The sequence below is a fragment of the Urtica dioica genome, chromosome 7, assembly GCF_054948205.1.
Source record: "Urtica dioica subsp. dioica isolate 48M chromosome 7, U.dioica_male_clone48M_v1_H2, whole genome shotgun sequence".
Lineage (NCBI taxonomy): Eukaryota > Viridiplantae > Streptophyta > Magnoliopsida > Rosales > Urticaceae > Urtica > Urtica dioica.
In genome coordinates, this window is record NC_142762.1 from 39,945,330 (window position 1) to 39,968,318 (window position 22,989).

General features: G+C 37.9%; 5 protein-coding genes across 5 annotated transcripts; 3 read left to right on the plus strand and 2 right to left on the minus strand.

Moving 5' to 3' along the window:
- Nucleotides 1-6,247: 6,247 nt before the first annotated feature.
- On the plus strand, nt 6,248-7,149 carry LOC149391521 (Integrase-type DNA-binding superfamily protein). Its single transcript, XM_089620924.1, has one exon. It carries the CDS (start codon nt 6,570-6,572, stop codon nt 7,014-7,016), a length of 447 nt encoding a protein of 148 aa, XP_089477050.1. The 5' UTR covers nt 6,248-6,569; the 3' UTR covers nt 7,017-7,149.
- Nucleotides 7,150-8,555: 1,406 nt separating this feature from the next.
- HSD5 (hydroxysteroid dehydrogenase 5) lies at nt 8,556-11,566 on the minus strand. The gene is made up of 6 exons (XM_089620437.1): nt 11,315-11,566; nt 11,042-11,234; nt 10,569-10,654; nt 10,252-10,383; nt 10,003-10,167; nt 8,556-9,006 (listed from the first exon to the last, which is right to left on the minus strand). Exons 1-6 carry the CDS (start codon nt 11,495-11,497, stop codon nt 8,692-8,694), a joined length of 1,074 nt encoding a protein of 357 aa, XP_089476563.1. The 5' UTR covers nt 11,498-11,566; the 3' UTR covers nt 8,556-8,691.
- Nucleotides 11,567-14,866: 3,300 nt separating this feature from the next.
- LOC149391523 (Protein kinase superfamily protein) lies at nt 14,867-18,102 on the plus strand. Its single transcript, XM_089620960.1, has 8 exons — nt 14,867-15,305; nt 15,398-15,682; nt 16,052-16,363; nt 16,445-16,672; nt 16,763-16,863; nt 16,945-17,059; nt 17,162-17,455; nt 17,544-18,102. The coding sequence occupies exons 1-8, from the start codon at nt 14,916-14,918 to the stop codon at nt 17,706-17,708; spliced, it is 1,890 nt and encodes a 629-aa protein (XP_089477086.1). The 5' UTR covers nt 14,867-14,915; the 3' UTR covers nt 17,709-18,102.
- On the minus strand, nt 17,935-20,202 carry LOC149391524 (electron transporter, putative (DUF179)). The gene is made up of 3 exons (XM_089620964.1): nt 19,851-20,202; nt 19,150-19,280; nt 17,935-18,937 (listed from the first exon to the last, which is right to left on the minus strand). Exons 1-3 carry the CDS (start codon nt 20,050-20,052, stop codon nt 18,257-18,259), a joined length of 1,014 nt encoding a protein of 337 aa, XP_089477090.1. The 5' UTR covers nt 20,053-20,202; the 3' UTR covers nt 17,935-18,256.
- Nucleotides 20,203-21,004: 802 nt separating this feature from the next.
- On the plus strand, nt 21,005-22,934 carry LOC149391525 (Thioredoxin family protein). Its single transcript, XM_089620962.1, has 10 exons — nt 21,005-21,313; nt 21,390-21,428; nt 21,521-21,626; nt 21,723-21,784; nt 21,858-21,925; nt 22,022-22,071; nt 22,149-22,218; nt 22,321-22,444; nt 22,523-22,639; nt 22,714-22,934. The coding sequence occupies exons 1-10, from the start codon at nt 21,035-21,037 to the stop codon at nt 22,828-22,830; spliced, it is 1,032 nt and encodes a 343-aa protein (XP_089477088.1). The 5' UTR covers nt 21,005-21,034; the 3' UTR covers nt 22,831-22,934.
- The last annotated feature ends 55 nt before the right edge of the window (nt 22,935-22,989 follow it).

Here is a 22,989-nt window from a genome sequence, read left to right on the forward strand (position 1 = left end):
ATTTTCCGACTGAGAACAGAACTGATGCAAGTTGATTTCGAACCCATTCCACAAGTTTAAAGCGAAGTTGAACTCAGCTTGTGTCTGAAGACTAAAATGGCTTTCTCAGCCATAAAAACCAAAAAATGGGTCAAGTTTCTTTTGTTATTTATATATTTGCAGATTGAATTATTTAGCCTCCAATTTCTTATAAAATTATTATAAACATGCCACGTAAATGTATTAGATGAACTAGTAATTGAAATAGAAAAGGTGAAGACGAGACTTTGGTTTTGATGAGTAGACTGGATCATATTATAAGGTTATATTTTCTTTAACAAGATATTATAGGTTACATTTGAAAACCGAAATTTACGATGGAAAAAAACAATTTGAAGGACGATTTTAATATTCAGATTGATGGTTATTCTTATTTCTTAATAAACCGATGAAAGATAATATCTTGTTTAGTTGAGTTGTTATTTAGAGTTGTCGACATTGCCATGCATATATTTTGTAAAAATATTACTGATATGAAAATGATATTTAATCAAATATAAATTTTTTGGTGATGTGTTATAAGTGAGAATTTTCTCAAATTGAAATTTCTCAATGGATACACCGGACCAATTAATGGAACTAATTTTGAAGAACTTGATGTGACGTCGACTTTCAATTTGAGATATTGATTTTAGTTAATTTTAATGTAGTCAGGGATAGAGCTACAGTAAGTCGAGCCCCGGACGGCCGGACCGATTAATGGAGCTAATTTTGAAGAAGTTGGTGTGACATCGACTTTCAATTTGAGATATTGATTTTGGATATTGTTATAACTACCACCAATTCAATAATAATTTCCAATAATCCACCAAACAATAATTTTGGCCAAATATACCACTTGCCTCTATGTATAAAACCCTAAATACCCTTAAAAAAAATTATTCTTTACATTTCATCATCTAATTCATTCTCTCTCTCTCTCTCTCTCTCTCTCTCTCTCTCTCTCTCTCTCTCCCTAACGTCTGATACTTCTCCAAAGATACATCTCCAAAATCTCATCACTCAAACTCACTCACAATCAAAACCCTTCTTCTTCTTTAAACCACGATCGAAATCCTTGCCCAAACATTTCAACGAACGAAACCCTTTTTCTTCTCCACGAATCTCTTCTCCTTCTCCACGAATCTCTTCTCCTTGCCCAGATTCTACGTGGTTAGTTTCAGCGAATCTATTTGCCAAAGTCTCTACTTGGTTAGTTTTAATGTTTTTTCTTATCATTTATTTCGTTTTGTGTATGTTTATTATGGGTATGTTTAAATTTGGGGCAAAAATACGATTTTCGTGATTCTGGGTAAATTTTGAAGTTGTTCTGCGAAGTTCGTAAGTTTTATCAGATGTCAACAGTTGACGTCAACAATTGACGTCAACAGTTGACATCAATTGTTGACATCTTATGTCAACAGTTGATGTCATCTGTTGACATATATTGTTTATGTATAATGTCAACAGTTGACATGAACTGTTGACGTCAACTGTTGACATTAATTGTTGACGTCAACTGTTGACATCTGATGTCAACAATTACTAACTTTGGATTTCTTCTTGATTTGTACGCAGTGATGACGGAAATTTATTGAGAACGTCACTGTAATGGAGAGTTGGCTGAAGTTTTGATTGTTGAAGAAGAAAGATTAGGAAACAATGTAAACAATAGATCGCAATGTGTTTCACGTACTACTCTTATCTTAATCTTTTGTTATGCTTTTGATAGCAATGTTGTTCACGTACTACTCGTATCTTAATCTTTTGGTATACTTTTGATGACATGTTTAATGAATATCAACAATATATCAATTATCAATCTGTAGTTGTTTTTTTAATGGTTTTGACGTCAATTGTTGACATCAATGTCAACAGTTGACGTCAATTGTTGACATCTTTGATTTATGAGCTCTCTGTTTATTGACATTGATGTCAACAATTGACGTCAACTATTGACATTGATATCAACAGTTGACGTCAATTGTTGACATTGATGTTGTTGACATTGATGTCAACAATTGATGTCAATTGTTGACATTGATATCAACAGTTGACGTCAATTGTTGACATTGATGTTGTTGACATTGATGTCAACAATTGATGTTAATTGTTGACATTGATATCAACAGTTGACGTCAATTTTTGACATTGATGCTGTTGACATTGATGTCAACAGTTGCCGTCAATTGTTGACATCCAATCCTAATGTAGAACGAATATGCCATCAATACTCGAGGAGGGGTGTGATTCGATCCCAACTCATGAATCGGCAATTCGTTCTACATTAAGATTGGATGACTACTTTTTTATACTTTGTTCTGACTACTTTTTTATACTTTGTTCTGACTACTTTTTTTTTTTAATTTATTATGCTTTGTTCATACTACTTTTGTTTAAGAGTATTTGTTTAATTCATTATGTTTTTTGTTCAAACTACTTTTGTTAAATAGAATCTCTTTTGTACAGACTACTTGTTGACCTCAACTATTGACGTTGATGCCAACAATTGACGTCAACTGTTGACATCAATGTCAACAGCATCAATGTCAACAATTGACGTCAACTGTTGATATCAATATCAATAGTTGACGTCAATTGTTAACATCAATGTCAATAAACAGAGAGCTCATAAATCAAAGATGTCAACAATTGACGTCAACTGTTGACATTGATGTCAACAATTGCCGTCAAAACCATTAAAAAACAACTACAGATTGATAATTGATATATTGTTGATATTCATTAAACATGCCATCAAAAGCATACCAAAAGATTAAGATACAAGTAGTACGTGAACAACATTGCTATCAAAAGCATAACAAAAGATTAAGATAAGAGTAGTACGTGAAACACATTGCGATCTATTGTTTACATTGTTTCCTAATCTTTCTTCTTCAACAATCCAAACTTCAGCCAACTCTCCATTACAGTGACGTCCTCAATAAATTTCCGCTATCACTGCGTACAAATCAAGAAGAAATCCAAAGTTAGTAATTGTTGACATCAGATGTCAACAGTTGACTTCAACAATTAATGTCAACAGTTGACGTCAACAGTTCATGTCTACTGTTGACATTATACATCAACAATATATGTCAACAGATGACATCAACTGTTGACATAAGATGTCAACAATTGATGTCAACTGTTGACGTCAATTGTTGACGTCAACTGTTGACATCTGATAAAACTTACGAACTTCGCAGAACAACTTCAGAATTTACCCAGAATCACGAAAATCGTATTTTTGCCCCAAATTTAAACATACCCATAATAAACATACACAAAACGAAATAAATGATAAGAAAAAACATTAAAACTAACCAAGTAGAGACTTTGGCAAATAGATTCGCTGAAACTAACCACGTAGAATCCGGGCAAGGAGAAGAGATTCGTGGAGAAGGAGAAGAGATTCGTGGAGAAGGAGAAGAGATTCGTGGAGAAGAAAACGGGTTTCGTTCGTTGAAATGTTTGGGCAAGGATTTCGATCGTGGTTCAAAGAAGAAGAAGGGTTTTGATTTTGGGTGAGTTTGAGTGATGAGATTTTGGAGATGTATCTTTGGAGAAGTATCAGACGTTAGGGAGAGAGAGAGAGAGAGAGAGAGAGAGAGAATGAATTAGATGATGAAATGTAAAGAATAATTTTTTTAAGGGTATTTAGGGTTTTACACATAGAGACAAGTGGTATATTTGGCCAAAATTATTGTTTGGTGGATTATTGGAAATTATTATTGAATTGGTGGTAGTTATAGCAATTTCCCTAATTTTAATGTAGCAGTAAGTCGAGCCCCCCCCCCCCCCCCCCCTCCCCCCCACCTAAAAAAAATTATTTTACACTTTTGGCTCATTTAAAAAAATATATATTTTTACTCTAAAAATTTATGCTTTTGAAATATTTACATTTTTACATTTTTTATCTTAAAAATTTACAAATTAGTCCCTCTCAAAACTTTTTTTTTAAATAGCCCATCTGAATGTAAAATGTAGTTATCGATTTTATGGATCTACGAGTATATGTGGATCGCTGTAACTGTAACTTGTGAAATGCTTATTGGTGAGGTGGATGTGATTGTCGGTAGTTTCTCTTTGAGTGTATCACTCGTGTCACGACCAAGTCTTTGAGCCTGTTAAAGACGCGCAAGTGGTTGAACGTTAATTACATGATTAAGCACATCAAAGGCCAGATGAGAATTGAGATGAGAGAACAATATTTTCTTGACGAAGACAGTTACTCACGTGTTCATTGACAAAAACATTAATTACACTAATTATTATTCCCCACAGACAAGTCATAAGATTTTATTACCAACTCAGTATTCGTTGACCTGGCACTCTCACCGGATATATTGTGCGGTGAATATATATATACGTATATAAACTATAATATTATATATCTCATGCGTAATTTCTATGTTTAATCGAAATAGAGCAATTATTTTCGTGATTTAAATAAAAAAAATCATATGTATTTCTTTACATCACTATGAATAGTGTGTGTATGTCCTAAACAAGTTTATTGATGAGTCAAAATATAATTTTTTTTATAGGGTAGTGTAACAAAATAGTCAAAATAAAACTATAAAATTTGTTTTTAATCTACGTTTGACAATTTTTAAAGATATAGTCAATTGACTTATATGACAATAATTAAGGTCTGATTAACCCTTATTTATTAACAAATTCGTCACTTTCTCTCTTCTATTTTTTTCAAATAATTTTTTTTTTCATCAAAATTTCAAAAATCCGTATCTTCCTCATACGAATTCGAAATTGAGTGATTCCAAATCCTACGGATTCGTGACGCCGAGATCTTCAAAAATAGATCAAGTATGATGAAAAATCATGTTTAATACCATAGATGTAGAAAAATCACGTTACTAACTTAAATATGGAAATAACTGAAATTTATCAAAAAAATAAATGGAAACATAAATATGATGCATTAAACATAATTTTTCATCAAATACAATGGGTCTATTTTTGAAGATCTCGACGCCACGAATTTGTAGGATATGAAATCACTCAATTTCGAGTTCGTATGAGAAATATACGAATTTTTTAAGTTTTGATGAAAAAAATTATTTGAAAAAAAAGAAAGTGACGAATTTGTTAATAAATAAGGGCAAATCAGACCTTAATTATTACCACATAAGTCATTTGACTATATCCCTAAAAATTGTCAAACATAGGGTAGATCCAAAATCACATGTTTAAAGTGACCTAATTAGTTACAAATCTCTTTTTTATATTTATTTTCGGTTGACCTTATGAATAATTCTTTTCCATTGCCAATCTGATTGCTTTTTGAATAAAATTTTCTGATAAATTAAACCAAAATTCATAAAATGGTTCATATTTTACTCAATAAATTGTTTTAGGTTATAAACATGTTACTTATAGTGATATAAACAATATCAGATATTTTTTAAAATCATGAACATGCTTGCTCCATTTTGATTAAACACACACACACACACACACACACACACACACACACACACACACACACACACACACATATATATATATATATATATATATATATATAATATTTTTCTCGCAATTTTCACATGGTTTACTTTTCGATCATAATTTTAATATAGAAAATTGGATTTCCATAAATAAAAATACTCTTTACAAATTTGTTAAATACCCTATCTTTAAACTTGGAAAAAGTTACCGTTTTCACTAAGAAAATTTAATAAATAAATGAAAAATGGTAAAGAAGTTTTATTTTAATTTTTTATATGAAATTCCCTTGCTCTTCAATGCCCATATCGATTATTTTTTTCTTCTTATTTTTTATCTATGAAATTCGATCGTTTCTATGCTTCTTGGCGGATTTTTAAAAAATATTTGATATCTTTGATAATTTTTGTACTTCTAATAAAGTTGCACATGTAGAAGTTTTGTTCAGAAGTAAAAACATTCCGGAAAACTTGACAAATCTAGAATACGATTGTGTGAGACATGAGGGCGTTTGACCCGCAAAATTAAAAGAAGAAAAAAAAAACTAGTAAATTAATGAAGAATGTATTTTGTGTCAAGAATGATGTATATAATTTTTCAACCTTGTTAATAATAATTAAAAAAAAAAAAAATGAGTGCGTTTGTGTATAAAAGTTCAATTCTGTCTTCTAATACCATCTACTTGCCAAAGCAAAGCCCAAATCAGACCGACCTGTTTGGCTATTATTTAATAATATAATAATGACATACTTGCTGACATTGAATTTGAACCTTTTTTAAGTTTGACCATTGAAAATATTGACTTTACCCAAACTTACCGATCCGAAAACCTTTTTTTGGGCTTCTTGTACAGCGTGATGTCCTTCCCTTCCCTTTGACTTCCTAATATGTACACAATAAAAAAAAATATATTATTATATTCCACCGCGCTGACTTCGTCATAATTCAAACTATATATACTACGCAAATCACACTTCCATTCCATACCAGTTCTCGCAGAAACTAATACACCAACAGAAACAGAAAAAAAAAAAAAAAAAAAAACAGTCATCAGCTTCAGAGCAGTAAATTTACAAGAGATGAGTTCCCAGGGAAACGCAGAGGATCAGAATAACTCGACGAAGTACAAAGGAATTCGGAGACGAAAGTGGGGCAAATGGGTGTCGGAGATTCGAGTGCCCGGATCTCAGTCTCGGCTCTGGCTCGGCTCGTACGCCACGCCGGAAGCCGCCGCCGTGGCTCATGACGTGGCGTTTTACTGCCTCAAGAGGCCAACGACTCTCGACTCCCTCAACTTTCCCCACACGCTTCCCATCTCCGCCCTCAGCGGCGAGATGTCGCCGAGCTCGGTTCAGCGCGCCGCCTCCGACGCCGGACTCGCCGTCGACGCCCAATTCGCCGGGGGACAGTTCGCGTCGCCGACGGAGGAGGCGGGGCAGGGGAACGGTGTCGTTTACGGGGATGAAAACGACGTGTCGTGGATTTCCACGGAAGCTTGGAACATTTCGGTTGAGGATTATTTATAATAGAGGCAGAGCGTATTTATTTTATTATTGTGGAAAACGGCGTTAATGGGTATGGATGTAATGCGTAATGTATGTTTGTCAACTCTTTCTAAGATATATATACGAGAGTTGACATCGTATTTAAAAATCGAATATTAGCAGCTTTTTGTTTAGTGTTTGATCATAGTTCATGCATTCACACTCACATGTGACCGAAATCGCATCTTATTAACTAAATCCAAAAGGCAACTACTATGATTCTATGAATGGGTTGGGTTGTTCATAATGCCGTGGATGAGTACTAGAGGGATACATATTTATTTGTACCCATATTGTCCCTTGTTTTGTTTTTATTATTATCTTAGCAAGAGTAGAGTTGAATTTTAGAGATGACTTGCTAACCTTTTTATTAAGTTATACATGTTGTTCTATTCGTGGATTCGTGGTGTAGGACTCTGTCCCTTTTAAGCAATGTATTTTTCGGGTCTCATGTGTTCGAATTCGTGGCCCAAATTTATCAAACTGGCTTGATCTCGGCCAAGTTCGTTCATGTAGGGGACTCCGTCTCTTTAAAACAATGTATTTTTTAGGCGGTGGCGGACCCAGGTGTACCCTTTGGGATGCCTGGCCCCCCCTCCGGCCCAAATTTTTAGGGCAAATAAATTTTAAGATATTTTTTACTCCAATTTTTTTTTGCCCCTCACTTTTTAAATTCTGGATCCGCCACTGCTTTTAGGGTCTCGTGGGCTTGAATTAGCTCGCTCGCTCGACTCAGCCCGCTCGACGAAAGAGTGAGGTATTTTCGAGGTCAGCCCGTCGTAAAGGGAGCTCGACAAAGGACTTGGAGCTTGTTCAATGGACTTCTTGAATGTTGAAAGACGAAGATTGATCAAATTCCATTTTTTTTCAAAAACTCACTCATTGAGAGACACGTGTCGTGAGCTGGATGAAGAAGACCGATGCAGTTGTGACGTGTCCTCTGCACAGCACAAAGCTCGGAGAACGAACCCGAGACAATGAATAGACATTAGATCGGCAAAAATGGGACACTTACTTTATGATGAACCACTTTTACTCTAGGATGATTTCCTCTTCTCCCATAGGATGAAGATTCTCATTGTATTGTGCACAGAGCTACGCCTCTAGCTTTTTTTTTTTTTTTTAATCTAAATAAATTATTTTCTTACTTTGCAATTATTTATATGGATCATTTTCAACCGCACAACAAAATGTCGTTAAGATATTTATATACTGCTTCATCTTCACTATAGAGTAAATTGGACTTTGTAGCAAGAACTTTAATAGTTTATCACACTATTAATGAACAGAAAACCATAATTCAAGCACAAGGACACCGCTATTTATTTTAGTGCTCTTTGCATGTATAATCTCTAGTGCTCTCTGAAGTCACCAATTTTGATTCAAAAGAAGAAAGAAAAAACGTGCGTAATTCGACCACAAGTAGTGCACCAAATAATGAGCTCGCCACCATCATATAGAAAGTTAGTCTCTTTGACTCGAGAGTCGAGACTTTTTATTGAGTTCAAAGCCACATATAAATTGACCAAACAAAATCCTTTCACATTACTAATCAACCAAACAATCAATCCAGAAAGCAAAGTCTAACTTCATTCCCTTTTATTAAGCAAACAGAGACAACACACACACACAGTCACATTATTCATAGAATATACACTCATTCCTGTTTGAGCTGGCGAGGAGGGCTGAGAGGAGAGAAAGTGAGAAGCCTCCGCGGAGAAGATGTCGGTGTTCCCTCCAAGAAAGGCTTCTCGGGAGTGACGGGGCGGCCGGTCCCGACGAAGGAAGTCCTTCTCGAGCCGTTGGGAGAGAGAAGCAATCGGAAAGTCCAATTGAGAATCTTGGGGGAGAACACTCTGTACACCAAGAATATGTCGTACCAGCTCGGGTACTTCACGTACGGTTCTCCCCGACACGCCCCCGCCACTATCAGCCGAGCAAATTTTTGTACCGGCCCACCGTTCACGTGAACCTATAAAACGTTGAATGTAAATTATAATTAAAGGAAAAATTGTACAAAAAAGCCATTTTAAAACTTATTGATCAGTAAAATAAACAAAGTTTCAACTTTTCAGCAAAATAGCCAAATTTACGTTTTAAAATTTTTTTTGACAATCAATATTAAAATTTTAGACAATTATTATAAACAATTTATCACTTTAAAAAAAATTAATATTGGGACTGATTTTTTTTTAAAATCAGATTAATTCACGTTTTAGCTATTTCACTAAATTAAGACAATATTTGATTATTTTGCAAATTCATAACTTTAAATTGACTATTTAGCTGCATCACTCATTAAAATACTAAAGGGTGCACAAATCAATTGGAGTATTGTAATTTGAAAGTTCCGAAGGAAAGACAACTTCTAGATATATAATTAGATAGAATAAATAATAAATGAAAACTTAACACAAGGTAACCACTAATTTCAATAGCTAAACAATTAAAAGTACCCAAAAAAAAAAAACACTAAATAAATTAAAGGGAGCAAAAATCAAGACTCGGCGAGGTTAAATGTGACAAATTAAGACTAGAGGGTGCATAGATCGCAAAAGAAATTTTGAAGGGACTGCCCGGGAAAACAACATTAAATTAGTGTGTGCAAAATCAAGACTCCGCGGTGTTAAATTGAAATTAGAGGGTGCATAAATCAATCGAATACATAAAAACAAATAAATTTTAAAACCCGAGAAAAAATGACACAGTTGACCAACTACTAGTATTATGAAATCTAAGGTTTGTGGATATAAAATTAGTCAAACTCAAGCTAAGGAAAAAAAGGCTTATTTGCATTCAAACTTGAATATGTATTGTCTACGTACTTAGACTGATTATGAAGTCAACAATCCTAGATGACTAATTCACTTAACATTGAATCAACTCTTTTTTCTAGAACAAAAACAAAATATCTCGTCTAAACCGGTCGTATTTCTCGAAAAGATAAACCTCGGAGTCAGAGAAATACCTCTCTCTCTTCCTTCCATTGCATCTCGGCGCCTTCCTCCAACATGAATTTCCCGCCGCTCATCTCGCTCCCGATCCAGCCGTGAGTCGCGATTGTTATACCGACCTCGTCTCTCACTTCGAACCTCAGCGTCTCGAAAAACGATACCAGAGCCGACTTAGCCGCCTGCGAAAAATCATCAAGCAATAACGAGAGCATTATTGCTTTATATAGCTATAGCTCGGCCCAGTTGATTTTGTGTTTACTTACAGCGTATAAGCTCATCCTAGGCAGAGGTAACCAATTCTCCACCGATGCATTGACGACGATACGCCCGTTGGTTTGGTATAGATAAGGCAGAGCCACAAATGCAGGGTACACATTTCCCCAGAAGTTTATGTCCTGAGGCACAAGAGATAGGTTTCACGGATATATCATAAGCATTTTCACATCAAACTTATGCTGTATATGGAAAATAACATTTGGAGTAAATTGTGAGGACCATTAAAATTCTTTATTTGCCTTCAGGGAAATAAAATTGAGACAGCGAAGAGAAAGTGAAAAATGAAATTGCACTTATTTCTTACCAGCAAGTGAGGAAAAACGGACGTGTCGCTTACTTCCTCCAAGTAAAATGTGTGACCTAAGCTCACAGTGTTCACCAGATGATCCACTGCAACAAGTATATATAAATAAGGAAAAATTGGACAAAATAGCTATTTGATACCGATTGATTAACAAAATAACCAAAGTTTTAACTTTTCAATAAAGTAAACAAATTTACGTTTTCAAATTTTTTTTGACAAGATATAAAATTTTTGACGATTATTATAAACATTTTTATCACTTTCAACAAAATTAATCTTCAGGATCAAAAAAATTTTGAAACTAGATTACTGGACATTTTGACTATTTTCACTCAATTAAGACAAACTTTAATTATTTTGCAAATTCATAACTTTAAATTGACTATTTAGCTAAAATAAAGAAAAAAAATTATTAACATATCTAAATCTTGTCTTTAATTTTATTAAAAAAAATTGATTTGACGAAATCTTACAACGGCCGTAGAAGCTGATGGTCTCGTTGACGAATCTCCGGCAATCTTCTTCCTTGACGACGTCAGCGGCTATGATCATGACGTGGTTGGCGCCCAATTGCCTGGCGCTCTCGCTGATGCCTCTGAGCCTGGTGTCTCTCCTCGCCACCAACACCAGATTCGCTCCTCTTTTCGCGTACTCGTACGCTATTTGCTGCGACGCCAATACTCATATTCACACCTCTCTCGATCGATCAAGTAATAATATGAAGAGAGAGAGAGAGAGAGACTGACCTCGCCGATACCAGAAGAAGCGCCGGTGATGATGACGACTTTGTCCTCCATGTTTTCTTGGTGGAAGGAAGTGTAAAGCCACTCGCAGGCGTTTACGAAGCAAAGAGCCGGCCATGCACACGCCATCATCACCATGCTCGCCGGTGGAACCACCCAGTTCAGCACCGTGTTCAACAAATCCATTATTTCGCTCCAACGGAGAGAGAGAGAGAGAGAGAGAGAAACAACTCTATATTTGCCAGCTATGTTTTAATCTGGGTTTGAGGATAGGGATAAAGACGGAGAGAGAGAGAGAGAGAGGAGAGAAGACTAGAAGAGCATTGCGAGCGAGAGACACCATTGTTACATGCATGGAGTGGTTGCGTCACACGTGTTGGGCTTGTTTCGACGGATGGATTGGTGAGTGTGACTGTTGTGTGTGTTCTTTTTTGGAATTTTGCTTGATGAATAAATGTTGATCTCTCTTCCTCAGTTTCTTGCTTTTTTTTTTATTTTTAGACGGCTTCGAGTCCGTTCCTATCTTCTTCTATTTCGCCGCCGACCTCGATCGAAAAAAAAGACATTAATTATCCTTGAGTTATGATTGACCTGCTGGCGTATATCACGGATACTTATAAAATAAACAATTAATTAGCTAAATAGTCAACTTCAACGTTTGAAATGTTAAATAGATAACGGACGTGTTTGGCACAGCTTTTTTAAGCCTGTTTTTGCTGTTAGCAAAAAACAAACTGCAATCTTACTGTTTGATAAAATAGTTTTTAGAAAAAATTTCAAAAACGATTTAAAAAATTATACATGAGTCACAAAAGTTACGAATCTTAGCTTTTAGAAAAAGCGTTTTTGTATTTGATATAAAATTACTTTAATATCCTCACGTGATTATCCATAGCACTGTTAAATATTTATTTTATGTCTATTTTAGTCTTTTTACTATAATATATTTATTTTACCAAACGCAAAATCAGTTTATGTTACCAGAAACAACTGTTTTATAAACAGTTTACCAAACACCTGTCAGTTTAAAAAAAAACAATTTTTTTCCAAAAACTGAATCTAAAATCATTTTTTTTTAAAACAAAGCTATGCCAAACGATGTCAACGTTTGATAAATCTTATTTAAATAGTCACTGTTTTTATTTACAGACGCAAATTAACGAATATACTCAGAAAATCATTGCCACTCAAATTTTATTATGTTTTGATTTTAACTTTTAAAAAATATAATAAATTGGACAGTTAATATTCCGCATATCAAATCATTAAAGAGGACTAAATCAATAACCACACGCAAGATTCACTCAAACTTCATTTGCATTTTCAGGGAAAAAAAACCTTCTCTCTCGCAAGGAGAAGAAGCGGTAGAGCTTCGACGATCTTCAAATAATTGTAGAAAATGAGAAGTTCACGAGTCTCAAGATATCATCTTAAAATATGCAATATGACTTTGAAAGCTATACTATTTTCTTGAAAGTGGCACATCTAGACTTAACATGTATTTGTATTTTTCTTAAACTGACTTTCGAGTTCTCATGTAAGATATAACTCTCTATATTCACCTTCATTGATCTTGTATAAATAAAATAGATTCTTAGCTCTCATAAAATACAAGTTGAGTAATTTTCTCATTTGATCACTCTCTATCTATATCAAATATATCTCTTAAATTCTTCACAATATGAACAAACCTCTAACTAATTCAGATAAAAACAAAGATCGATATAACTGTTTTTCGATATGTCATTTTTTTGAGATATCTTATGATAAGAAATTGTTTTTCTCGAATTCGCTCAAAAAAGGAGTAGAAACGGAGAATGTTTCATTAAAGAGAGAGAGAGAGAGAGAGAGAGAGAGAGAGAGAGAGAGAGAGAGAGAGAGAGAGAGTTCTCTAATGCTTAGCTAGGGTTTTGATCTTTAAATATCGCTCCACACGCTGATTTGGATCTGCCTGATCCGGGTTGCTCTGAGTCATCATATCTGCTCTACGTTGGACGCTCCAAATCGGTTCACACAGCGTTCCATTTAAACGCTAAAGTAACTTTGCATTTTCCGCACTGTTACTATAGCTTACGCACACATAACTATTCATCTTATCGCATATTGTTGCGAAAAACTAATCTCCAATGAATTGAATTCCTATTTATAACTCATGAATCTCAAACACTTTTAAGATTTGTTAGTCATGTGGGACTTTTTTCTAGTACAAAAACGATTTTAGGAACTTTTGTACATTGAATCTCTTTGCTCGCCTTTTTTTTCCGCGTGTACTCTATGCTCAAATTTTTTTTTCTTGGTACCCAAAAATAATTAAGAGTATTAAAAAAACATCCTCCAAAATCAACCTCAAACGCACTCTTTATCTTATTTCGTATTTTGAGTACTTGTGTTAGTCTCATTTATGAGTGTTCGAGACTCATAATTTATAAATATAAATTGAGATTTCATTCGAGAGTTCATGACTGTTTTGGCGCGAGGATTCTCACGACAACCCCCTTGAGCTTATCATTTATTTTGTGATTCATTCCTACAGTAATAATTTACTCATTAGCGATTATTGTTTTTTCTTATTTATGTTTGCGGTATATTTTTACAAGAGACAATTTACCATTTGCGGTAATTTATAACTCAATCTAAAACGTAAATAATATTTGCTTTATAATCGTCTTTAACGGAGCCAAAGTGGGTGACAGGGAAAGGAGGCAAGGAAAACACAATGTGGAAATCATTCACAAGTTTGAGAATATCAGTAAATAAATTAATTAATTTATCGAATTGAAACGATATCAAATTCAATGTCGTTTAGGCTTGTCTTCGGGTTGTCGATCCGATCCGACCTGAACATCGGGAGTTGGAAAAAGAATGGTTAGAGTTAGTTGAAGTGGGACCCAGCTAAGAAGAGTCTCCGTACAGCCACGTGGACTCCCGAAAAAGAACATGGAGTTATTGGACGCACGTTGTCTGCGTATTCTCAACTCAAACGCAGAGAAGAGATTTTCAAAACAGAGACTCTCTCTCTCAGTATCTAATTGCGTAAGTATGATCTTCCTATAACATAAACAAAGCTTTATCGCATTGTAGACGAAACATAAAATAAAAGAGAAATGCCTATCTTCGCTATTATAGAAAATATATAATATTACGATGAAACAAAAATAAAAACAGAGGAGTTGTGTGTGTATAGCTGGAGAGAGCTGTGTTTGGCCAAAAACCATCTCAATGAAATTTCTTCTATTTTTCCAAAATTAAGACCATCGGTTCTCCGTGATTTTCGGAGACAATCCACGCCCGAAAATTACTTTCTCTGTCCCAAATCATAACCAAGTCCCATTTTCATTTTTCAGCTTTTTTCTTTTTTTCCTTTTTCTTTTTCGTTTCCGTTATTTCGCATCGTTGTCTCGTCGCCGATCGTGATTCTTCGAAACTCCATCTCTCGATCGCCGAACAAAAAAAAAAATAAAAAAAATCTATTGAGCTAGTTGTTCGAAAAGGGGAACCATTTCGAGTTTCCCGGGAAAAAAAATGCAGGCTCACAAAACCGCTTGAAAACCGTGAGGCCGAATCTTTGACCGCCAAAAAAGAGAAAAAGAAAAACAATCGTCACATGTTATTGGTGAAGATAATGGGTTGTATATGCTCGAAAGGAGGGTCTGAAAAGGGAACGCCTAGCCATTACGACAAGGCGGCGATCCACGTGGCGAACCCCTCCCTCCACAAACGAGACAACTTCGTAGTCGATATCGCCGGCGCCGGCGCCGGAATCGACGCCGGTTCCGTCCACCGCCTCACCAGGACCGCCTCGAGAGCCTCTTCGACCCGCCCAAAACCCAGTAGCGTCATCGTGCCCGGCCCGAGGTCCACCGCGAAGATCGCCGCAGACGAACCCGCCGAGGCCGCGGCGGCGGGATGGCCGGCGTGGCTGAGCTCCGTCGCCGGAGACGCCATCAGAGGGCTCGTCCCACGCCGCGCCGACTCCTTCGAGAAGCTCGATAAAGTCGGTAGTCATGCATCATTATTATTTTTATAACTATTCATCTATAAACGCTTGTTAGTTCTCATTCACTTTCAACGTGAGATTGCTAACAGATAGGACAAGGGACGTATAGCAGCGTGTACAAGGCGCGGGACTTGGAGACGGGGAAGATCGTGGCGCTGAAGAAGGTGAGGTTCGTGAACATGGACCCGGAGAGCGTGCGGTTCATGGCCCGAGAGATCCACATCCTCCGCCGGCTCGACCACCCAAACGTCATGAAGCTCGAGGGCCTCGTCACCTCGAGGATGTCCCGCAATCTCTACCTCGTCTTCGAGTACATGGAGCACGACCTCGCCGGCATCGCCGCCACTCCCGGCATCAAGTTCACCCAGCCCCAGGTAACCATTTCATCATTTACAACCGTGGTGTCTGAATTAGACCTCGACTAAAATCCACGAGGCCCTAGCATTATTAGCCCAATGGTCTCAATTGTTGAGTCTAGACTCGCCCTTACCACTTTCTAAAATCCGCAAGACCCTGGCATTATCAATTGTTGAGTCTAGACTTGTCCTTACCACTTTCTAAAATCCACGAGGTCCTGACATTATCGACTTGGAGGTTGTCCCAATGGCCTCAATTGTTGAATCTAGACTCGCCTTTACCACTTTCTAAAATCCACGAGGCCCTGACATTATCAACTCGGAGACTATCCCAATGGCCTCAATTGTTGAGTCCAGATTTGTGATTGTGATTGTGATTGTGGGCAGATAAAGTGCTACATGCAGCAGCTGCTGAGGGGTTTGGAGCACTGCCACGCGCGGGGGGTGCTGCACCGCGACATCAAGGGGTCAAACATTCTGATCGACAACAACGGCGTTCTCAAGATCGCCGACTTTGGGCTCGCCACGTTCTACGACAAGGCCCAACCCATGACCAGCCGAGTCGTAACCCTTTGGTACCGCCCACCGGAGCTCCTCCTCGGCTCCACCCACTACGGCCCCGCCGTCGACCTCTGGAGCGCCGGCTGCATCCTCGCCGAGATGTTCGCCGGCAAGCCCATCATGCCCGGCAGAACCGAGGCAAGCTCTCTCTCTCTCTCTCATCCATTTCAAGTGACACATGTTACATGTTTAACTTTTTTATTTCTTCTGGTTTATTAGGTGGAGCAAATGCACAAGATCTTCAAGCTTTGCGGATCGCCGTCCGAGGGGTATTGGCAGAGGACCAAGTTGCCACACGCCACGAGCTTCAAGCCCCAGCAACCGTACAAGCGCTGCCTCACCGAGGTGTTCAATGATTTCCCTCCTACCGCCTTGGCCCTTGTTGATAGGTTGCTCACTATAGACCCCGAACGCCGTGGATCCACCGTGTCCGCATTAAGAAGCAGCGTAAGTCTCGACCCATCTCGCAATTCGTCAAACCGGGTATAGAATACTCACATTGTTTTTTTTTTTTGTCCTTTCTTCTCGCTGTTTTAGTTTTTCTCGACGGAGCCTCTGCCTTGTGATCCATCGAATTTACCGAAATATGCTCCGAGCAAGGAGTTCGACGTCAAGCTTCGCAACGAAGAAGCAAAGAGGTGCATTTTTTTTTTTTTTTTTTACCGAAACATTGGATTCATATTTATCAAAACTTTATTCTCTTTTCTCTCTGTTTTCAGGCGCAAAGCGGAGAATGTGAGAGGCCGCGGTCCAGAGTCCGTCAGAAGAGGGTCGAGAGATAACAAGGAAATCCCAACACCCGAGTATACTGAGAAAGAAGGAATTTCTTTGCCGGTAACCTTAAACATGCCTTCACACACATCTTATGTAACACGAAAAACATTACACTCTTCCCTTGTAAGGCAATTCACTCGCTTTCTATGTGAACTCTGGCAGAAACAATCAAACACCAAAACGTCAAGCCACAAGTACAGTCCCCAGGAAGAAGCCGGGTCAGGGTTTCGAATGGAACCCGTGAGAGGAGGCAGAACGAACGGATACACCCACTCGGCGTCGATGGTACACCCAGTTGCAGTGGGAGCGTTGCGGCATAAAACTACCTCGGAGTCTGGGAGAGCCAGGCCGGAATTGAGAACGCAAAGGTCTCACGTGCCAAACCCACGAGCCGAGTCGTATATCTCTTCCTCCTCCAAGAAGGACGACATCGTTCCCGCAAAAGACTCTGGAATGGTAAAAAAAAAAAAAAAAAAAAAAAAAAACTTCCTTTTCTTTCTTCAGAACCAAGTAAATGAGCTTACCCTTGTTGTAAATTTTGCAGGGCTACGAAGTGAAGAAGAACCGAATCCATTACTCGGGGCCGTTGGTGCCGGCCGGGGGAAACATCGACGACATGCTCAAAGAGCACGAGAGACAAATACAACAGGCTGTTCGGAAAGCTCGTCTCGACAAAGCCAGAAGTAGAACAACCAGAGTTCAGCAATAATAATGCCTCGATTTGATGACTTGCGACGAGGCGGGGCTAAGATTAAGCTGGTTTATGTATACTTAGAAACCAGAACAGCTTTGTTGTATCCAGTGCCTTTCAGATATCATGACTGACGATTTTTGTTGTATAGGGAAGAAGAAAAAAAAGGGGCTGTCAATACACAAATACCACACCTTGTACATTTCCAGACTCGTTAATAATTAGGAAAACATGGACAACAGAATTTGTATCTGAGGTCATTGAACCAGACATCTTAGCACACAATAGTTTATAAATGAGTCGATTGCTATCTATAACGATTTTACATCCATTTACGTACACAATAAAATATCCAATCCAAGTTCTTTATAATAGAAAGAGTAAAAAAAAAAAAAAAAAAAAAAAAAAAAACTTGAAACTAGAAGACAAGGACAAGTAAGCGAGAAAACAAGCTCTACATAATCTCTGTACATTTGGCATCCCATACACCACCGTGATACCAATCTCGCTTCAGACTCTACTAGATCATATTTATTATTATTATGAGCATCCATATTAATCAGGTTTCACATATCCTGCTTCGGCTTCCGACTTAACTCCGAGTAGTGACCGCCCATTAGCTGCAAAATTTCTTCCCACAGAACTTCGGAAGAAGAATCTCCAAAGGCACTGTGTATCAAACTTGAGCTACACGCGGCCACGAACCAGTAATCCGATTCGATCTCCTCTCTCAGCTGATCGTACTGCCACCCCGCGTAGCCCATGAAGAATCTGAAGTCCTGAGGCTTAAGAGCCCCTTTCTTCACGAGCTCGGCGGCTTCGTCGAGGCTGTTCCTCGCACCGAAGCACAGGCCCGGAATCACCTCTTCGAAGCCGTGAGGCTTCGACTTCCCTCCCGACTTGAGCAGAAACATGCTCGCCTCCAGAGGCCCGCCGAAGTGCAGAGAGCTGTCGGAGAACGTGGTCGCGAGGTCGAGATTCGTGGGTCTCATGTGCTTGATCTTCTTGTGCCGCGGCCGGTTGATCACGATCCCGAACGGACCTTCTTGAGGGTGTCTGGTTCCGGATCTCAGGAGGAGAACCACCGTCCTTTCGAAGGTCGGAACTCCGTCGAGCTTCTCTGTGGCGACGAGGACACAGCCGGTCTCCGGTGCCGAAATCGGATGAGCCCATTTCGATCCCAGAGCTGCTTTCGACTCCGGCGATGTTCCTCCTTTGTTCTGAGGCTCAGATTCTTCCTTTTCAGCCTGTGGACGGATATCAGGACAGCCCGTATTTTCAGACAGTGCAACAACAAAATAATATTTCTTGAACCATCAAAAATAAGTTTTAAACCCAACTGACTGATTCTTTATTTATCTTGGCGCATAAGGAAAGATAAAATCCTCAAACTATACATGTTTTTTTTTCTTTGACGAAAGTGAAAGAGTTACAGAAAAAAAAAAAAAAAAAAGATCACCTGCTCACGAGCGAATAGATTGGCTCGGACCTCTCTCCAATCGGTACATATATGAACGGTGTTCTGCAAATCGGAAGAATTGATTCCTTGCTCGCTATCTTCTCCTTCTGGAGTAGACTGGTCGTCGTTTCCTATGTTCATACCAGAACAAAACCATAAAACAACTCAGTAACATAACATTACAAAATCGCTACAACACTGCAATCCGATTCCCGGAGCTTGTGCAGTCCATAAAAACCTAAGCTACATTACCAACAGATAACTCGAATAATTGATCAAAGTTCAAAAAAATATTTCTCGTTCCTCTGATCCTAAAATGGAATAGATAAGACTTGTCCAAGAAACAAGCATGAAAACAAAAATAGGAAGTTAATTGTTAACGATCGCTGATTCAAACACTCCCAAGTTTCAAATTTTAGATATATATCACAAATTTGAGAGTTCTTGCAAACACTTAGATTTTATATTTATACCAATGCTTGTACTTTCTTAATCGGAATTAAACTCCTTTTCAAGTTAATTACTGAATTGAGAGCAGGACTTGGAAATCTGTAAACCGGTTCAGATAAATCACAAAACAGTTATGAAATTGACAAGAAATAAATATAAAAAAAAAAAAAAAAAAATCGCATGCAAATCAACCATAGAGAGAGAGAGAGAGAGAGAGAGAGAGAGAGAGCAAGAGAGTGAGAAATGGGTACCCGAAAACGAAGAATTTCCGTGATTTTTCTTGCCAACGGCTCTGACGACGAGAGAGCGGAACCCGGAAGACCTAGCTCCGATCTCAAGATAAGTCCGAGACTTTCCATGATTCAAGAAAGTGGGTTTCTCTGGAAAATAGCTTCCGATGAAGAGAGGGCTTGTGGTGGCGGCGTTTTTCACCTGAACGGTCCAGATATCCATGCCGAGAGAGAGAGAGTTTGACTGGTCTGGTATAGTACTCTGATAGATTGATGCTCTAATGAATGAATGATGAGAAAGAAAGAGGAAACAAAATTAGTGTAAAACGTAGAGGAAGGAACGGGTGAGATAATTTGAGAAAAAAGATTTTTTATATTTAATTTTTTTGACTATTTGAGAAACAGATTAAAATAATATAAATAGAGAGAGAGAGAGAGAGAGAGAAGTGTAGCGCGATATGGCACAAATAAAGGGCGACGAAAACGACGTGGACGATGATGGAGAGAAGATGCTTTTGTGTTAGAAACCGAATTGACCCGGTCGAGTTACTGAGCTCACCGAGTCACGTGGCAGGCCCGGTAATCTAATTTTAGTATATACCGTGTGTGACACATGGGAAAATATTCTCAAATACCTTCAGTAACCAATTTTTTTTTTTTTTTCGTAAAAGACAGCTTTTCTTTTTCTTTGGAGATTTCACTTCACCACAGTGTTAGCTTTGCATATTCACTGACAATAATAAAGAATAATAATAATAGATTTACTAATTATGGGTGGTAGTACATAAGTATTACATAGCAAATGAAAATTGACCATAGCCCCACTCAAATGCCATGTTTAAAAAAAAATATACAAAATTCATGCTTTACTAGAACGTACGACACCTCTAAATAATTTTTTTTTTAAATGACCTCTAAATACTTCTAGACGGTTTGAGTTAAAGTATGCTTCACAATTATTACACGAAACTGAATATGAAATATTGTTTATTTAAAAAAAAAGCATGAAATAAAATAATCAACTACGTGTAGGAAAATGAATTGCCTTCAAGTTTAGTTAATGATAACACCATTTTGTAACTTCTAGTCGATTTTTATAAGCCACACACGAAATGCCTTAATTTTCCGTTAAAAAAAATATATGCCTTAGTTAACGCCCAAATATAGCCGAGAAAACAGAAAATATAAAAATAACAAAAAAAAAAATGTCGCAGGTTTGTGTGAGTATGAACAGTAGTCAGAGTCTCTCCCACGCCTCAAACTCAATTTCAAACAAGCCCTCTCGGACTCTCATAATCCGACGAACTAGAACTTGTCTTCCTCAATCTTCCAACTCCAAAAGAGTTCCGAGAAATGGGAAGTGGGTTTCTCGTAGAAACTGCGTTCCCGCGAAATCTGAAGAAGCTGTTTCCGCTTCGAGTAGTGGAACCAATTCTTCAACCTCGTTGCTCTCTTTTCTCTGCCCTTTGCTCAAGCTCTTCTCGGTCAGTCTCTCCTATATACCCGTATCTTCTATTTTATTTTCATTTTGTCTATTTAATTTAATTGAATGAATTGCAGATAGAAGATCCTTCGGCGGAACGCAACTACACTGTGGAGGTGTGATATATTCGCTTTTTTTTTTTTTTTTTTTGGAAATTTCGAGTCTTTGAATTCAACACTGACATTATTGACTTGCGTTTCACGGTTAGGTATTGACTTCGTCATTGTCGTCGTTAGCGAGGCTTCCATGGGGATCGAAATCCATCACTTCCGGTACTGTGGACCCTCCTATGCGTTTACAGCTATTTGAATTCGGTAATCTCTTATTCCTTGCTCTTAATCACTTCGATTTTATCAATGGATTGATGATGGGAATTCTATCAAAATCTTGATTGTCGAATACCACCACAGAGGCGTGTCCTTTTTGCAGAAGAGTTAGAGAGGCAATAACCGAGCTAGATCTTTCTGTAGAGGTGACCTAATTGACACATTTACTAATTTACATTCTCTGGTTAATACTTGATTAGTTAGAAACAAAAAATATAGGTTTACCCTTGCCCCAAAGGCTCGCTAAGACACAGAGATATGGTCAGAAGCCTCGGCGGCAAAGAGCAGTATGTTTAACGATCTCTCTCGGTCTAGTTTCGAGATTTTCTTTAAGCTTAAACCAGTGAATTGATACCTGTTTGGGAAACTTGGTGTGATTGCAGATTTCCATATCTCGTCGACCCCAACACTGGTGTTTCGATGTACGAAAGCGGTGAGTCGTCAATTAGAAATACGCGAGTTCACAATCTGATTGTGTGATACGAATTCTCTTCTAATGTTTGGTGACAGGTGACATTGTTAACTATCTTTTCAAGCAGTACGGCCAGGGAAGAAAACCCTCGCCCGGCCTTTTGGAAAGGTACTGATTTTATATTTTCTTTTGTCTTTTTCAGCCTAGTACTAGGGTCGATAATTACGATGATACCCCCGAGTTATGAGCCTCGTTGCTTTTCCGATGCAGCACGTTGATAACGGGATGGATGCCAACAATTTTGAGAGCCGGCAGAGGGATGGCATTGTGGGAAAAGGCCCCGCGAGACCCTCCTCCCCAAAACCTGCAACTTTTCTCATACGAAAACAATTCGGTAGTTATAATCACACATTTTCGTTGTTTGCCAATACAAAGATAAATAGGATAAATCAATTTGAGTTTTTTGTTTCAGGAGTCGCGAATAGTGCGTGAGGCGCTCTGTGAATTGGAGCTTCCTTATGTTGTTCAAAATGTCGGAGAAGGGTCGAACCGGTCAAAGTTGTTGGTCAACCTAGCCGGATCAAAAGAGGTTGGCATTGAGTTTGTTTGTGATTAAACTTGTTGAACTAGGATTTGAAAGGTGGGTTTTTGTTTATTTTGCAGGTACCGTTCTTAGTTGACCCCAATACCGGTAATCTAGTCAGTGGCTATAAGAAGATCCTCTATTACTTGTTCAACACATATTCAAAGGACTCTCTAGCGTCTTCATCGCCAATTTAATCTTGTATTTTGTATGATACAAAATCCCAGAGCCAGTATAAGGCTGATGCTGTGTTCCATCTCCATTTGCTTGCCTGTTATTTAATTGATTTTATGTTGTTTTATTTCCTTCGCGGTGAAAACCGTGAAATACAACATACAAATACCAAGGAAGTCCTC

Bases quoted from the DNA above. Each gene is read 5' to 3' on its own strand.
- LOC149391521 (XM_089620924.1), top strand. From the start codon at position 6,570: ATGAGTTCCCAGGGAAACGCAGAGGATCAGAATAACTCGACGAAGTAC.
- HSD5 (XM_089620437.1), bottom strand. From the start codon at position 11,497: ATGGATTTGTTGAACACGGTGCTGAACTGGGTGGTTCCACCGGCGAGC. The intron at 11,235-11,314 runs GTCAGTCTCTCT...TTGGCGTCGCAG, and splicing joins CTTCTTCTGGTATCGGCGAG to CAAATAGCGTACGAGTACGC. The intron at 9,007-10,002 runs GTATTTCTCTGA...AACGTTTTATAG, and splicing joins AATGGAAGGAAGAGAGAGAG to GTTCACGTGAACGGTGGGCC.
- LOC149391523 (XM_089620960.1), top strand. From the start codon at position 14,916: ATGTTATTGGTGAAGATAATGGGTTGTATATGCTCGAAAGGAGGGTCT. The intron at 15,306-15,397 runs GTCGGTAGTCAT...GATTGCTAACAG, and splicing joins CCTTCGAGAAGCTCGATAAA to ATAGGACAAGGGACGTATAG. The intron at 16,864-16,944 runs GTGCATTTTTTT...CTCTGTTTTCAG, and splicing joins CGCAACGAAGAAGCAAAGAG to GCGCAAAGCGGAGAATGTGA.
- LOC149391524 (XM_089620964.1), bottom strand. From the start codon at position 20,052: ATGGATATCTGGACCGTTCAGGTGAAAAACGCCGCCACCACAAGCCCT. The intron at 19,281-19,850 runs GTACCCATTTCT...GTATGAACATAG, and splicing joins CGGAAATTCTTCGTTTTCGG to GAAACGACGACCAGTCTACT. The intron at 18,938-19,149 runs GTGATCTTTTTT...ATCCGTCCACAG, and splicing joins ATCTATTCGCTCGTGAGCAG to GCTGAAAAGGAAGAATCTGA.
- LOC149391525 (XM_089620962.1), top strand. From the start codon at position 21,035: ATGTCGCAGGTTTGTGTGAGTATGAACAGTAGTCAGAGTCTCTCCCAC. The intron at 21,429-21,520 runs GTGTGATATATT...TTTCACGGTTAG, and splicing joins AACGCAACTACACTGTGGAG to GTATTGACTTCGTCATTGTC. The intron at 22,640-22,713 runs GTTGGCATTGAG...TTTATTTTGCAG, and splicing joins ACCTAGCCGGATCAAAAGAG to GTACCGTTCTTAGTTGACCC.